Genomic DNA, 17,717 nt, shown 5'->3' with positions numbered 1-17,717 from the left:
CTTGTCCTTCTCTTATGTGGGTTCGGGGCCGTCATTTTGCCGCATACTTTTGCCTCATTTCGTGCGGCACTAGAGGAGCCGCTTCCACTTGCGTTCGGTGTTGATGTTACTTCTGAGCCTTTCCACATGCAGTCTTGTGTGTTGGTTCACCTCCGGCCTGCTCATGCACCATCTGAGCCGTCCTGGTCGTGGGACTGGGTGCTCTCTCTTTTCTTCTCCTCGGTTCTCATGGCCCCTTCGGTTCCGGTTGGTTTCTCTGGGGCTCTTTTCCTGTTGGCGTTGGCCTCGGGTTGGGTTGGTGAGCTTCATGCTCTCCTCCGGCGCTGGGGTTTCTGCTTCTTTGGTCGGGGCGAATGGTTTTGTTTCTCTGCAGCCTTCTCCTTCTTTTCTGGCCTAGAATGTGACTGCTGCTTTCCGGATGCCTTGTTGGTTTGGCCGGGGGTGCATCATGTTTTGTGCCCGGTTGCGGCTCTCCACCATTTTTGGCGCGCCACGGCTTCTGTGTCCGTGGACGCGCTTAGGGTTGATTAGGGTTTCCCGTATTCCCTGTTCGCAGGTGCGGGTCTCCCTGGTCATCAGCAGGGTTCTTAAGACTGGCCAGCTTGGGGTATCTCCCCGGGCCTGTGACGTTCGCAAGTTTGCGGCTCTTGCTGCTGTTTTTTTGGTCTGTCTTGGGCAGACATTCGGGCGTGGGGATTTTGGCGGACAAACAGGGTCCTGGCTGCCTTGTTCACGTCTTTAGGCCTGGTCGGGCCTGTGTCGCTTTAAATTGGCAGTTGCAGCCTGTTTTCTCGCTTTGTGTTGAGGTGTGAGTGGTGGCCGCCTCCCGGATATGTCCCTTAGACCTTCCTCTGTAGATAGTTAGCTCCGGGGAGCCGACGGGGCTCCCCCAGAAAACCAGCGTTGAATGTAATGAAACGCCATTTTCTGGGTGAGACCCGGTGGCTCCCCGGCAACCCTCCCTCCCTCCGGTCGGCGGTTTTTCGCGTGTTTCGACATCCAGCCTAAGAACTGATGGGTGGATAGCCGGTGTGAGAGGTCTGGGGCTCCCCCTTCCCCCTCCTGGGGAGGGGGGGAGCTGCGCAGACAGCGGCGCGGTGACATGTGACATCATACTAGTTTGCTCGTTTTCTGTTGGGGAATTCTATCCACTAGTTCAGGTTTTGGTAGCAATTTTAACTGGAATAGGGGTTTGTTTTGGGACGCTAACCTTTCTGGATGATTGACCCAGTCGATAGCAGGCATAGAATGCTTCCAACCACACGGGGGTTTCTATAGGCCATTGCTCCCCTGGCCTCTCTGAGGGGGGCAGGTTCTGGCCGTGGTGCCCGGTAGGCCCTAAGAACTCCATACACATGACTGATGCCAAAGTCTGACATTAGCATATCAGCCTGGATAAGCTCCGGGGAGCCTCTGGGTCTCACCCAGAAAATGGCATTTCATTACATTCAACGCTGGTTTTTTGGGGTTATATATTTAGTTTAGCAACATTATTAGGATAATAAGAGCTATAAAAATACTTTAGAAATTATTTATTAATTTTATTATTTCGAAGCCTTAGGTCACTGAACTGTAGCGATGAATTCGAATGAAAAGCACATGGTGCTGTGTGTACAGGTATCTTTGCATACATCATCATTCCTCGCCTTTTTAAGAGTTAATGTAAAATACAGTACAGTACATGCATTCTTATACCATAGTGCAATGTAATGAAGTGTGGATCATGGTTTACACCTACAATTCCTATTGCCTTGAAAAATGTAACTTGTTACATTTCTCAAGGAAAAAAGTCTTAAGCGTATTTAAAAGAAGTCGTGAGAGTCCTCATCAGTACAATTTTGGTACAGTATATAAAATTCTGCACTTGACTTTAAAAACCATTAAAGATTTTCCCTTCATTATAGCTATACAAAATTAAGATTTTATCGTGTTTTATATTTTATAGGTGGACACTGTCATCACATGATACCATGCAGTCATGGAGGAGGGTGTTATACATTGGCCCAGCGTTGTGACGGTGCCTCACAGTGTGGCGATGGTTCTGATGAAGCTAACTGTACACCGCAATTATGCCATCCTCAAGTAATTTCCTATGTACATTTGCCTATTTATACATTCTCATAAAACTAAAACTAATTCTGTGTGTGTGTGTAATTACCTAAGTGTAGTTACAGGATGAGAGCTACGCTTGTGGTGTCCCATCTACCCAGCACTCTTTGTCATGTAACGCTTTGAAACTACTGACAGTTTTGGCCTCCACCACCTTCTCACTTAACTTGTTCCAACTGTCTACCATTCTGTTTGTGAAAGGAATTTTCTTATTTCTTCGGCATCTTTGTTTAGTTAGTTTAAATCTATGACCTCTTATTCTTGAAGTTCCAGGTCTCGGGAGATCTTCCCTGTCGATTTTATCAATTCTTGTTACTATTTTGTACGTAGTGATTATATCACCTCTTTTTCTTCTGTCTTCTAGTTTTGGCATATTTAATGTCTAACCTCTCCTCGTAGCTCTTGCCCTTCAGTTCTGGGAGCCACTTAGTAGGATGTCTTTGCACCTTTTCCAGTTTGTTGATGTGCTTCTTAAAAAATGGGTACCACACAACTGCTGCATATTCTAGCTTTGGCCTAACAAAAGGCGTGAACAATTTTATTAGTATTTTGCCATCCATGTATTTAAAAGCAATTCTGAAGTTAGAAAGCGTGGCATAGGCTCCTCGCACAACGTTCTTTATGTAGTCCTCAGGACATAGTTTTCTATCTAGAACCACCCCTAGATCTCGTATCAGAATTCATTAAGGATTTTTCTAATAATTTATAGGTTGTGTGGGGTCTATGTTCACCTATTCCACATTCCATAACATGGCATTTATTCACATTAATTCCATTTGCCAAGTGGTGTTCCATATACTTATTTTGTCCAGGTCATCTTGAAGGGCATGACAATCATCTAAGTTTCTTATCCTTCCTATTATCTTAGCATCATCAGTAAATATGTTCATATAATTCTGTATTCCAACTGGTAGATCATTTATGTCGACAGTGAACATCACCGGTGCATGAACTGAATCCTGTGGTATTCCACTTGTGACATTTCTCCAGTCCGATACATTGCTTCTGATTACTGCCCTCATTTTTCTATCAGTCAGAAAATTTTTCATCCATGTTTGTTTACCTGTCACCCCTCCAATATTTTCCAGTTTCCAGAACAACCTCTTATTGAACCTCTTCCAGAACTCTGCCGAAAGCCTTTTTAGGTCCAGATAGATGCAGTGAACCCAACCATCTCTTTCCTGTAAAATCTCTGTGGCTCTATCATAGAAACTGAGTAAATTCTAAACACAGGATCTTCCAGATTGAAAACCATACTGTCTGTCTGATATTATATCATTTCTCTCCTGGTGTTCTACCCATTTAGTTTTATTATTTTTTCCAATATTTTGACTATTACACTTGTCAATGATACAGGTCTATAATTGAAGGGGTCTTCCCTGCTGCCACTTTTGTAGATTGGAACTATGTTAACCTTTTCCACACGTCTGCTATGACTCCTGTACACAGGGATGCCTGAAAGATCAGGTGAAGTGGAATGCTGAGCTCAGATGCACATTCTCTCAGAACCCATGGTGAAACTCCATCTGGGCCAACTGCTTTGCTCTTACTTAACTCCTTTAGCATATTTTCCACTTCATCTCTAGACACCCCTATATGCTCTATGTTGTTCTCTGGAATTCTTATTGTGTCTGGTTCTCTGAAGATTTCATTTTGTACAAACACACTTTGTAACTTTTTGTTTAATGTTTCACACATTTTCTTTTCATTTTCCGTGAATCTGTTTCCCATTTTCAACCTCTTTCTGGATATTATCCTTTACCTGCAATTTGTTGTTTATGAATTTGTAGAATAGGCCTGGTTCTGTTTTACATTTATCCGCTATCCCTTTCTCAAAATTTCTTTCTGCCTCTCTCCTTATTACCGTATAGTTGTTTCTCGCATCTTTGTATCGCTGGGATGTTTGGGGGTTCGGCCTCTTCCTATATTGATTCCATTTGTGTGTCTTTTGGTCTCTGGCCCTCTTGCAATTTCTGTTGAACCAGTCCTGTTTTCTGGCTCTGCATCTCTATTTTGGTATGAATGTTTGTGTGCCTTCATCGTATATTTTGCAAAATTTGGCATACATTTCATTTACTTCCCTGCCTAGCAACAAGTCTGTCCAATTACACTCATTAAAATTTTTTTCGAAGTTCTCCATAGTGACCTCTCCTTAAATAGAGTTTATCAACTGTTTCAATGTCTCCATTTTCTTCTAGATGATATCTTAAAGCATATTTAATGTCTAACAGGACATTATCACTCTTTCCCAAGGGAGGAAGGTACTGGATGTCAAATATCTCTTCTTCTTTCCTGGTGAATACTAGATCCTACATCTCCTTCCCTCATTCTTGTGGCCTGCTTTATGTGTTGATACAAGAATGTCTCCAGAATGAGGTTCACAAATCTGCATGTCCAAAAGTCCTCCATTCTTGCTTCATGGGCCTCCCAGTCTATTGTTTTAAACTTGAAGTCCCCCCAGTATCAACAGTTGTGATTTATCTTTATCTGCTTGTACAATAATATCTCTCATGACCAATATGAGGCTCCCTCGTTTGTCATCAGTTCTTCCTTTGTGTTGCTTGCTGGTGGGCTGTAGCCATTTAAATTTATCAGCTTACCATCCTGATTCCAGACGTGATATATAATAATCAGTTTTATGTTCAAAAAGCAAAAAATCACCACAAAAACAGAATTTCTTACGATCCGTCTCTGGGAACGGATTACCATCGTAAGTTGAGGCCCCATTTTATATACAGAGCACCACTTGGTTTCCGAACTTTACTTATCTAAAACTTCCAGTTTCCCAATTGGGATTGGGGAGTTCAGGTAGGAAGGGGTCCGCCAAGCGTCGCGCCGGCCTGTGGTGATGGGTGGGAGATGGTCCAGTTTGCCCACTGTGACTTCACAGATTCACAGCCTATTATTCATATTATTTTGAATTGTCTTGAGGCTGGAATGTTGATGACCAGACCACACACTTAACCTATACCTATAATAGGTTAAGTAATAATTGTAATTACGAAGCAATAAGATGCTTATCTTAACATACTAAGAAGGTTAGGTAAGGTCGGTGTTTTCTATGAAGCTTTTCAAGGTAAACTAAAATATTCACAATAAATTAGTATGTCACATATGCACTTATTTAATAAGTCAATATTGACTTAAAGAAAGTGCGAGAACGGGTTGTGCAGTTACCTTTGTTCTTAACCCCTTAACTGCGTTGCCTCCAAATGTGACACCCCCGCAGTGCGCAGGAAATAAATTCTCTGGAAAAAATTATTTTTTCTTTTTAAAGTGTCAAAAACCCTTCCCTTAGTATGGGTATGTAAAAAAAAAGTCGAAATTGTACTTACTTTGGCTGCTATGGGGTCCGGAAGTTGGGGCGTGACGTCATCATTCCCCGTGCGCCCGTGCCGTGAGCTCTCGGGGGCGGTGGGGCGCTCGGGGCGGGGCGCGCGAGTTGCCGCGAATATATTTTCTTTCATTTTTTGCGCACCTTTCCAAATACATTTTCATTGTTTTTATGTGCCAATCCAATGTATAATGAACACATACACTATAATATCGCAGTACAACATCCGTACTGTCCGTAGACACTGTGTTACGTGCATGAAACTTGTGTACACATATGCAGCACATATTTACTATGTATCATGCTAATTTGTGTATATATACAATCTATTTACACACTATACACTGTCACACACTATATACATTCACCATCAACACATTCAGAACACCGCGTAGCAGCTGCTTCGTATGGGCCAATAGCAGCTGCCTCGTATGGGCCAATAGCAGCTGCCTCGTATGGGCCAACAGCAGCTGCCGCGTATGGGTCAATAGCAGCTGCCGCGTATGGGCCAATAGCAGCTGCCTCGTATGGGCCAATAGCAGCTGCCCTGTATGAGCCAATAGCAGCTGCCCTGTATGGGCCAATAGCAGCTGCCGCGTATGGGCCAATAGCAGCTGCCGCATATGGGCCAATAGCAGCTGCCGCGTATGGGCCAATAGCAGCTGTCTCGTATGGGCCAACAGCAGCTGCCTCGTATGGGCAAATAGCAGCTGCCTCGTATGGGCCAATAACAGCTGCCTCGTATGGGCCAATAGCAGCTGCCTCGTATTGGCCATGAACACATTCAGAACACCTCGAGTGAGAGCAGCCACACCCAGCCTGTCTCCCTCACTCCAACATCTTACTCGCCAACATTGCTCCTCCCACCATATTGTTATAGTTCTTATTACACATGTTCTATATACCTATCTACATGTTTTATTTACCAGAACTATGCAAGTAAGCCGGTATTGTGTCCAAACAGTACAGTGGCCACCATACACTGCATGAAAAATCACACAGCAGATGACGCTACGATTACGTCACCTCCCTCACCAAAATAGCTCCTCTCAACATTCTCCTGTTGCTGTTCTTACACTATATACACACACTATATATACCCATGTACATATGTGTTGCCCATAGCGAACCACTAACCTAGTATGGTGAGCAAAACAAGAGTGGCAGCCACACACACAATGAGGCTACCTCAATTCTCGCCCTCCCTCCCTCATCAAAATTCCTCCTTCCACAATACTACGCACAACGCTAATTATAACCACATTCCTGCTATTATCACAATCCTGGTCACTAATTCCTGTAAATGAATAATTGACCACACGTTTATTTTGAAAAGGAACCTAAGAAATCATTTGAAGATTCCTAGATGAACGAAATAATGCTGTGGTGCTGTGGCTAGCGCTGTGAACATCGTGAACAGCATTGAATCACTGATATTTGAACATTGTACCCAATCATTATCACACACAGGCTCTAATATAACACTATCATAGCTAAATAATACAAGTTATATATATATATTGACATTATTAGGCGATGCTGTGGTCACATGCTGAACAGCAGTGCTGTGCGCTCATGCTGCAAGCGCCAGCCTTGGTTGCTCATACATTACTGAGGCTCCCACACCCGGGAATGTGGACCACGATTTTTTTTAAAGATGGCGTCTGTTTACAAGAGCCCTGAGGAAGCTGATGTGAACCCCCATGTAGCCGCGGGAGTTTTGAATGGAACGTGAAAAATACAAATACCCGGAGGCGCGTTGCGCAAACCAGACGTGAGCCTGCAGGCGCGTTGCGCAGTTTAAGGGTTAATGTTCTTATTCCTATTACTATCCCTTTTATTACCTTGCGTACTTGTTGCCTTGCTTTTTCTTTCTCTAATATTCTCTTCTCCTCACCTCTCTCTTGCCTATTTATTGTCTCAACTCCTTTCCTCATCACAATTGACTTGAAAATGGTATAGGACAGACTAAAACGTCGTCATCCCTTCACTTTCTAGTGTGTGGTTTGGTCAACATATTTTTGCCACGTATTGTGATTCCTCGTCTGCATAGTTTAAAATACTTTGTTTTACAGCATGGAGCTTTCCTTTGCGCAAATCGACGATGCATTCGTGATGCTTGGAGATGTGACCAGTTTGATGACTGTGGAGATGCCAGTGATGAGGAGGACTGCTTAAGGGTAAGAGCCACCCATAATTTTGTGTTATGATGCTTTAATATTCTATATATTACTAGTACAAGTACTAATGCTTCATCTGGTGGTGTGGTTTAGCTGTGTGAGGTTGGAAAAGTATACATACACTAACATGGATGTAACATACAGTACTTGTGAATCTTCAATGACAAATGCATTATACTCAGGCTATCAGTATATTCATGAATCTGAATGCATTTCTTGTGTTTTTGAGCCATTTGCAACTGGACACACATTTTCCATTTGTATGGGGACTATGTGGAGGCTCCTTTAGCATCACACTGTTTCCTTTTTGCTCTTCTGGCTTTTTTTTTCTCTTTATTGATTGTCCTTTGTTTCTGTGCCAGTAATCATGTCTACTCTGTCATGGGTCTTTGTGAAGCACTGTCTCATGCCCAATGCTGTCACTGCTATTCAACCTTTACGAAGCCTCTTTTTTTTTTTTTTTTTTTTTCTAAGTTTTTCAGTAGATGTTTCTTCTGTCTTGCACCTCATGTCCCTTTACTAAGATGGCTTATATGGAGGCTTCCTGTTAACAATCTGGATAACTCCACCCAATTTGATTCACTCCAGGTCATTTGAATCATTGTAAGTGTACTTGGGACTAGAGACCAAAACCTGGCTTCCTCTATAGTGACACAGTTAACCATGGATGTGAGATCACCGAGACTAAGAAAATGCTATCAAAAAGGTTGCATTGTGTTGATTCCAAAGATCAACATCCCCGAGGCCCGGTTTTTGGCCAGGCCTCCAGGCCGTCTGGTCAACCAGGCTGTTAGATGCAGCTGCTCACAGCCTGGTAGAGCGAGACAAAACACACAACTGCAAGGTAAACAAAACAGAAAATGATACTCCAAAACTGTACAGTCAATAGGTGGTTCGTTCACTCACTCATAGCAGTTGTGTGCTTCCAGGTGGCCAGATACCTAGCTGCTGTATGCGCCCCATTGACACGTCAGTCATTTAGCCTGGTGTGACATATCAACGTGTCGTCGCTTTTACACTTTCATTCATGCTAATGCTCTTTGGGTCCAGTTTCACATAAGTGACAGTCATCAGTGGAGTTTGTTCTGTGGGGGGCCCATTTGCATGTGAACTCATTCTAAATTTTGAGTAGTTGCTTCACATGTTTGTGTTTCATTCATCACTTTTTGTGTGTACTTTGATTTACTGTTCATCATGAGTTGCACACATCTAGAGTTGTCTTCTCTTGGTGCTCATAGATGTTGTCTCTGCTCAGCCAGCATTCTCTTTCCTGAGGAGTTTGGGTGGCTGTTCCTGAGAGTGCCAGCCTCCTCCTCGTGAGGAAGCCTCGCCTTTGGCAGTGCATGTGTCTTTGGCTCCTCTGTGTAGCTTCATGTATGGGGGCAATTGGGTTTTCTTCCTGTAGGGGTCACAACCTGTGCAACCCTCTGTGGTGGATGTCACAGTTGTCTGTGATCCCCAAGCAGGACTTGGCAGGCCTATGGAACATTCTCGACCTCCCAGGATTAAACGGCTTCATTCCTTGTCTGATCTTTCACGTAACCACTTTAGCTCAGGTTCACCTGGTTTTGCAGGTGAGTTCCTGGATAGTGTCCCTGGACCTAAGTCCTTGAGGTCTAACACAGCAGAAATGGTGGTGGAGCAAGGAGGATAAGCTTAATTATAAAGTGTGGTAGGTACTGTATTTAAAAAAAAAAAATAAGATATACTGTACTAAATATGACCCACACATCACTGTGATTAATTTCAAATAGTTTTAAATTTAATATTTTAGACAATACTTGCTCATATTTGTAGTTAGGTATATTTTGTCACCACTAATCTCAGTTTTGATCCAAAAACAGAACTGAATTTTACAACAGAAGAAAAAGTTTCCAACCTGCAATCTTAAAGAATGAGATAAATTTGTTATGAGTACACAGTATTTACTCTTGAGTGCTAGTTCAATAATGCTTTCTGAAGTAGCTCGTATTCATTGGTCTACTGTACAGGAGTAAGTTTGTTATATTTTATTGATCAATTTTTGCCATTATACTATTCCAGCACATCCTCCTATTATGGTAGTACTGTACTAATAGTAACGATGAGAATCATAGTATAAATACCGATGTACAACGAAATTAGAATGTAGAAATCTGAACTATTGAGTTAGACAAACCGGAAAACTATTTTTTTTTATCTTGACAAACTTAACTAACCTATCCAAACCTCACTAGGCCTAAAACACGATATCTGAGGCCTAATATAGTACATATGTGTATTATACTAGGCCTAGGAATATTTAAGTTTGTGTTTTAACTTCATTTATTTAAAAGGAATTCCATACTAGTCTGCTATCTCAAAGCTAAGAATGTACAAATTCTGACTATTGACAATCATCAATAGTTACTATCTAAACAGGAGGATGGGTTGACTGTTCAATGAACTCGAAAGAAAATCATAGTACAGTACTGTATATGTGTTTGTGATTTAAAACAAAAAAAGATATACTGTACTAAATATGACCCACACATCACTGTGATTAATTTCAAATAGTTTTAAATGTAATATTTAGAATAATATTTAGTAACAAGTCCAAGCTCAGTGAAAAGCTCTGTACCTCAAGGTACAGTCTTTGCACCACTGCTGTTCCTTATTCTCATATCAGATATAAATAAAAATACAAGTCACAGCTTCATGTCATCCTTTGCAGATGACACAAAAAGCAGCATGAAAATTACCTCTGCTGAAGACATGGAAAAATTACAAGCAGATATCAACAAAGTTTTCGATTGGGCAGCAGAAAATAACATGATGTTTAACAGCGATAAATTACAGGTACTCAGGTACGGCAAAAATGAGGACCTGAAACATCATACAGGGTACAAAACACAGTCGAATCTGCCCATAATAGGTAAACAGCATGTCAAGGATTTGGGAATAATGATGTCCAACGACCTAACATTTAGGGAGCATAACCAAGCAAATATTGCGTCAGCCAGAAAAATGATAGGATGAGAACTTATGAGAACTTTCAAATCCAGGGATCCAATCATGATGGTTGTACTCTTCAAGTCACTGGTGTTGTCCCGTCTCGAGTACTGCTCAGTACTCACTTTCCCCTTCAGAGCAGGAGAGATTGCTGAAATTGAGGAAATACAGAGAACATATACGGCACGCATAGACATGATAAAGCACCTAAATTATTGGGCTCGTCTCAAAGCTCTCCAAATGTACTCACTAGAAAGGAGACGAGAGAGATACCAAATAATATACACATGGAAAATACTGGAAGGCCAGGTCCCTAGTATACACAGTAAAATAACAATGTACTGGAGTGAACGATATGGAAGAAAATGTAGAATAGAACCAGTGAAGAGCATAGGTGCCATAGGCACAATCAGAGAATACTGTATAAACATAAGAGGTCCGTGGCTGTTCAACGTCTTCCCAGCGAGCATCAGAAATATTGCTGGAACAACCGTGGACATCTTCATGAGAAAACTAGACTGTTTTCTAAAAGACGTTCCGGACCAACCAGGCTGTGGGGGGTATGTGGGCCTGCGGCCCGCTCCAAGCAACAGTCTGGTGGACCAAATTCTCACAAGTCAAGCCTGGCCTCTGGCCGGGCTTGGGGAGTAGAAGAACTCCCAGAACCCCGTCAACCAGGTATCAACCATGTATATCTTTTTCAGAATTCTGTAATTGTGGCAGCAGCAATGGGCGGGTTGGTATGCTCATTGCTTCTTGTTATTGCTATTGGATGTACATGTCGATTGTATGCACTACGTGTGGGGATGGGAAGAGCCCAACATAATGGTCATCGAGTTGGTCGACGTTCCACCCCACTGGCACCACTCTCCCGTCTGGAGCAGCACTTATTGCAGCGGGAGCCACCACCTTCCTATTCTGTTGCTGTTAATGACCCTTCTGCCTTGTGAGTATTGTACCTGCCATACTGTCTCGTGTGTGATTTACTATTAATTTACATTAATCGTTACAAATTTAAGGAGTTGAAAACTACTATAATTTTAGTATAGTAGTTTTATATACCAAAACTACTATATAGTTTTAGTAGTATAAAACTACTACTAATATCAACATATATTTATTTTAATATCAACTTGGTTCATAAGAACAATTGTACAGTGAACAATTTTAGGATAAAAATTCTCTGAAGTCCCCAGCAGGCTGTATCTGTTATATTTAGCCCTATGCAAGGATTCTAAATACATTTATATTGGTCAGACTGGAAAAATTCTTTCTAGGCATCTTTGACGGCACAAATATTCCGCTAGAAAAGGACAATAATCAAATGCCGTATTTGACTAAATGTGCTATCTACAACAACAGTTTTATTGGAAGAAATTTGATTTGAGTCTGCTCTCATTAGCCACAGTAATATCCAGGACTCACTCAGATCACCAAGGAAGTACTAAAGCTTATGCAAAAAATTATAGACCAATAGCTCTATCGTCGCACATCATAAAAATCTATGAGAGAGGGAGTAAGAAGTAAGATCACAAAACACATGGCATCACAGTATCTACATAACCCTGAGCAACATGGGTTCAGACGAGGGGCGCTCCTGCCTCTCACAATTGCTAGACCACTATGACATGGCCTTAGATGCCATGAAAGACAGACAAAACACAGATATAATATATGCAGATTTTCTAAAAACCTTTGACAAATGTGACCATGCTGTTATTACACACAATGTGCACACAAAAGGAATTACTGGCAAAGTAGGGAGGTGGATCTTTAACTTCCTAACACTTCCAAACAAACAAAACCCAGAGCGTAATAGTCGACAAAGTAAAATTTGAATCATCCATCATAAAAAGTTCCCCAAGGTACTGTGCTTGCTCCGGGACTTTTCCTCATCCTCATCTCAGACATAGACAAGGATATAAACTATAATGCTGTATCAACTGACAGCTGAAGCATACAAGGTCTGCCTGAAGCACGTGCCTGTGAGGAGGGTCAGAAAGAGGATCACTCTAGAAAGAGAATGCAGACGACTGTGCAGGATAAGGAAAAAAATAATGGAAATGCTTAGGCAGACACGACTATCACAAGCAAGGAAAATAAACCTAAACAGGGAGATCGAAGAAATAGAACAAACGTTGAAGCGATCATACGAGGCAGAGGAAATGGAATTGGAACAGAAAGCTATACAAGAGATAAAGAAAAATCCAAAATATTTTTTCACATACACAAAATCAAAATCATCCACCAGTATTGGACCTTTAATTACAATTGAAGGTGCGTACAAAGAGGACAACAAAGAAATTAGTGAAATTCTAAGAAGCCAGTATGAGGCTATGTTTAGCACACCAATAAACAACATGAAAGTTGATGATCCAGGCAGCTTCTTTATGAATGACATTCAAGCTGCAGATAATATAACGGATATTAACACGAACTCGGAAGACTTTGAAAGAGAAATTGACAATATGCCCATGCACTCAGCTCCTGGGTCTGACTCATGGAATTCAATACAGGTATTCATAAAGAAATGTAAAGTACCAGTAGCGCGAGCACCCAGCGTAATATGGAGAAAGAGCCTCGATACAGGGGAGATACCAGCAGCACTTAAATCTCCAGATATAGCTCCTTTGCACAAGGGGGAGAGTAAAGCCTTGGCAAAAAATCATAGGCCAGTTGCACTAACATCACACATAATAAAAGTATTTGAAAGAGTGATTAGGATTCAAATTTCTAGTTTTATGAAAAATAATGAGTTACACAACCCAGGACAACATGGATTTAGAGCGGGAAGATCCTGTCTGTCACAGTTACTCAACCACTATGACAAAATCACAGAAGCTCTAGAAAAAAAGCAAAATGCAAATGTAGTATACACAGACTTTGCAAAGGCATTCGACAAATGTGATCATGGAGTGATTGCACACAAAATGGGGTCAATGGGAATAACTGGTAAAGTTGGTCACTGGATACTCAATTTCCTGTCAAACAGAACACAAAGAGTAACAGTCAATCAAATAAAATAAAGTCCAAGCGCAGTTAAAAGCTCTGTACCTCAAGGTACAAGCCTTGCGCCACTGCTGTTCCTTATTCTCATATCAGATATAGACAAAAATACAAGTCACAGCTTTGTATCATCCTTTGCAGATGATATAAAAATCAGCATTAAAATTACCTCTGCTGAAGACATTGAAAAACTACAAACAGATATTAACAAAGTTTTCAATTAGGCAGCAGAAAATAACATGATGTTTAACGGTGATAAATTCCAGGTTCTCAGATACGGCAAAAATGAGGATCTGAAACATAATACAGGGTACAAAACACAATCGAATCTGCCCATAATAGGTAAACAGCATGTCAAGGATTTGGGAATAATGATGTCCAATGACCTAACGTTTAGCGAGCATAACCAAGCAAGTATTGCGTCTGCCAGAAAAATGATAGGATGGATTACGAGAACCTTCAAGTCCAGAGATCCCATCACAATGATTGTACTCTTCAAATCACTTGTGTTGTCCCGTCTTGAGTACTGCTCAGTACTCACTTCCCCCTTTCAGAGCAGGAGAGATTGCTGAAATATAGGGAATACAGAAAACATATACGGCACGCATAGACAAGATAAAGCACCTAAATTATTGGGATCGTCTCAAAGCTCTCCAAATGTACTCACTAGAAAGGAGACAGGAGAGATACCAAATAATATACACATGGAAAATACTGGAGGGACAGATCCCAAATCTGCACAGTAAAATAACAACGTACTGGAGTGAACGATATAGAAGAAAATGCAGAATAGAACCAGTGAAGAGCAGAGGAGCCATAGGCACAATCAGAGAACACTGTATAAACATCAGAGGTCTGTGGTTGTTCAACGTCCTACCAGCGAGCATCAGAAATATTGCTGGAACAACTGTGGACATCTTCAAGAGAAAACTAGATTGTTTTCTTCAAGGAGTGCCGGACCAACCGATCTGTGATGGGTATGTGGGCCTGCGGGCCACTCCAAGCAACAGCCTGGTGGACCAAACTCTCACAAGTCAAGCCTGGCCTTGGGCTGGACTTGGGGGAGTAGAAGAACTCCCAGAACCCCATCAAGCAGGTATCAAGCAAGCAGGTATAATCTACACTTGGAAAATATTAGAAGATCAGGTTCTAAATCTGCACACAGAAATAAAACCACATGAGACCAGAAGGCATGGCAGGATGTGCAAACTAGACCCACTGAAGAGCAGAGGTGCAATAGGCATGCTGAGAGGGAACTCCATCAGCATCAAAGGCCCAACACACTTCCTATACATACGGGCATAACTGACCAACCTCTCACAGTGTTCATAGAGAATTCGAATAAGATCTCTGTGACTGATGGCATCTAATAGTATGGCACTGAATCCATGTAATATTTTCATGGAGCCTCCAGGGCTCATCCAGAAATGGGTAGTTTCATTACATTTAACACTTGTTTGTTGTACCAATAATGTTCATTGACTACATAAAGGATCTACTAGAAGGAATACAGAATTATATGAACATTTTGCTGATGATGCTATTCTACTAGGACAATTGTCATGATCTTCAAGAAAACTTCGACAAAATAAGTGTATGGATCAACACGGCAAATGGAATTTAATGTGAATAAATGCCACTTTATGGAATGTGAGAATAGGTGAAAATAGGTCATACACAACCTACAGATTATGTGGAAACGTTTAAAAAATTCTGATAAAGAAAGAGAACCAATGGTGGTTTTCGATTAAAGCAAGAATAAAACAACCATTGCATAAGAATATGCAATGGTTGTATGGTGCCTATCTCTCAAGAAGTTTATCATTAGACTAGAGAAGATGCAAAGATATGCAACAAACATATGTAATTTGACTTCCTAAACTGAAAAACAAGAGCTACAAGGAGAGGTTAGATTCATTAAATATACCAAAACAGCTGGAAGGTAGAAGAAAGAGGTGATATGATCACTATGTACAAAATAGTAACAGGAATAAAAAAAATTGATAAAGAAGAATTTGTAAAACTGCAACTTCAAAAACAAGAGGCCATAGGTTTAAACTAAGGAAACAAAGCTGCCAAAAAAATTATTAGAAAGTTCACTTTTGCAAACAGAGTGATAGATGTTTGGAACAAGGTAAGTGAGAAGGTGGTAGAAGCCAAAGCCATCAATAGTTTTAAAGCATTATATGTCAGAGTACTGGGAAGATGGGACATGAGTGTAGCTCTTGTCCTGTAACTACACTTAGATAATTTCTTTATGTACACATCCCAACCATATGCCCACCCCTCACTAAAAATGTACCTACCCCATCACCAGCTAAATACCCACCAATATCTGCCCACAACCCCATCCACACCCACCCAGTCCTCTCACTACAATCACCCACATGCATTCTTTCCTTCCTAAATATCTTTATTTCAATATGTATATGCAGAGTATGTATTTTGGTTTGGAAGAATATTCATAACACATTCTTTTATTGTGAGCTGTGCCTGACATATGGACTGGAGGGATGCCTCCCTCGATTATTTACATTCAAAACGTATCTAGTCATGTTGATGTTGCAATGTGTGTTTTTGTTCTTGTCTATCTCAGATCCTACTTTTATTTGAAATATATTGGCTTGCAAGTAACACTATAAGTTGTAAGTATCAAATTTTCTTTTCAGATTGTTTGGTGGTAGTTTAAGCAGACACTGGAGGCGTCAGCGTCGACGACCTCCAGTACCTCCAGAGGGAATGCTACCCCACTTACCTGCTCCACTGCGAGGTCAAGGAGCTCATCACTCCACACATACATATGATGCTGAATCAGGGCATGCATCTCGAAGAGCAAGTTTTACAGGTATGCAACTTTCCCACTGTGCTTGAAAGTGATGCACTGTTTTTGTATAGATAATAAGCTATTGTGTTCCTTCTTCCTCATACCATGGATAAAATTGAATTATATTGCATTGTATAAAGTTAAGAAATAATACAAGTTAAAGTATTAGAAATATAATTACTGTATCCGTAATGTTTAGTCAGTTCATGTGTTCATAGTTATTATTAGTTGAAATTCTGAAAGTTAATACAACTGCACTGTTTACTTTATTTAACCAGTAGGGAGTTGTGGAGCAAGAGGAAGGCGCAGTAGTGAGGAAAAGGAAAATGAGGAGAGATCCAAGGTTGGAAGCTTTCTCCCGGTGTCAGTTCCTGGTTTACAGGTACTGTATTGTATGTCCAGTGTCATCACCAGTCACAGGTGTTTGTCAGTACTCTACTGTATGTCTATAGAAGGTGTTCTTCATTCTGTAATAATAATAATAAATTTGATAATCGTTTTATTTGGCCAATGTGCAAAACAACACAGGCAGTAGGAATACAAAACTAAATATATGGCTTTGATACCCAATGGCCATATCTGATACTCCAGGCTAATTAAATCTTGTGATGTTTTAAATTCTGTTATTTCTGTTCCTGAAGCTGTGGATGGAAGTGGCTTCAACAATTTTCAATTGATTTTCTTCTCTCCACTTAAGCTGTGAGCTAAAGTGCCCTAAAGCTGTCCTCATAGCTGAATCCTCTTAATTCAGAAACTAGTCTAGTTACAAAATTTTGTACTTTTCCAAGTTTCTTTTTTGTGCTTCATGAGGTGCAGTTTCCATGCCCGTGCTTCATACTCTTATAGTTCTCTCACATAGTCAATATATATAGACCTCATAGCACTTGTTTAGATTTTTAAAGTTGTTCTTAAGTTTGCCAATTTTGTATATGCTACTGATGTTACAAATCTACAAGGGCCACGATGTGGGTTTGAACCTACATCCAAGAGGATCCCAGACGCGCCTTAATTGACTGTGCCACGACGTGGTTATGTTATCCCTAACATTAGCAACATGGTTATGGTGCTGATGTTATCTTGTTATTATGAGCTTCTCCAGTCGGTTTCCATTTTTATTTCCATTCCCAGGTCTTTTTGTCTAATTCTTGTGGTTGTCTTCCTCTTATAGTGTAGTTACCTATAGTCCTATTTATATACAGGTGTATACCTAAACTCATTCATATATGGGCCTATTGGCCCATACAAAGCAACCCTTATTTTTAATATATTTTGGGGCAAATATTTAGGCTCAGGT

The 17,717-nt window shown here is 40.9% G+C and overlaps 1 protein-coding gene across 3 annotated transcripts in view; it reads left to right on the top strand.

Moving 5' to 3' along the window:
* Nucleotides 1-17,717, top strand: part of LOC123747390 (uncharacterized) — a 48,608-nt gene that overhangs the window by 27,552 nt on the left and 3,339 nt on the right. For 2 of the 3 annotated variants that reach the window (XM_069321840.1, XM_069321841.1), the window contains 5 exons: nt 1,946-2,082; nt 7,519-7,623; nt 11,298-11,539; nt 16,269-16,444; nt 16,702-16,805. In XM_069321840.1, coding sequence (XP_069177941.1) covers nt 1,946-2,082; nt 7,519-7,623; nt 11,298-11,539; nt 16,269-16,444; nt 16,702-16,805 — 764 coding nt within the window. The remainder of the gene's footprint in view (nt 1-1,945; nt 2,083-7,518; nt 7,624-11,297; nt 11,540-16,268; nt 16,445-16,701; nt 16,806-17,717) is intronic. The other variant, XM_069321842.1, reaches the window with a different exon arrangement.

This window comes from Procambarus clarkii, chromosome 10, assembly GCF_040958095.1.
Source record: "Procambarus clarkii isolate CNS0578487 chromosome 10, FALCON_Pclarkii_2.0, whole genome shotgun sequence".
In the NCBI taxonomy this organism is placed as follows: Eukaryota; Metazoa; Arthropoda; class Malacostraca; order Decapoda; family Cambaridae; genus Procambarus; species Procambarus clarkii.
The sequence above is the reverse complement of the archived record's forward strand: the minus strand, read 5'-3'. Positions and strand labels throughout refer to the sequence as shown.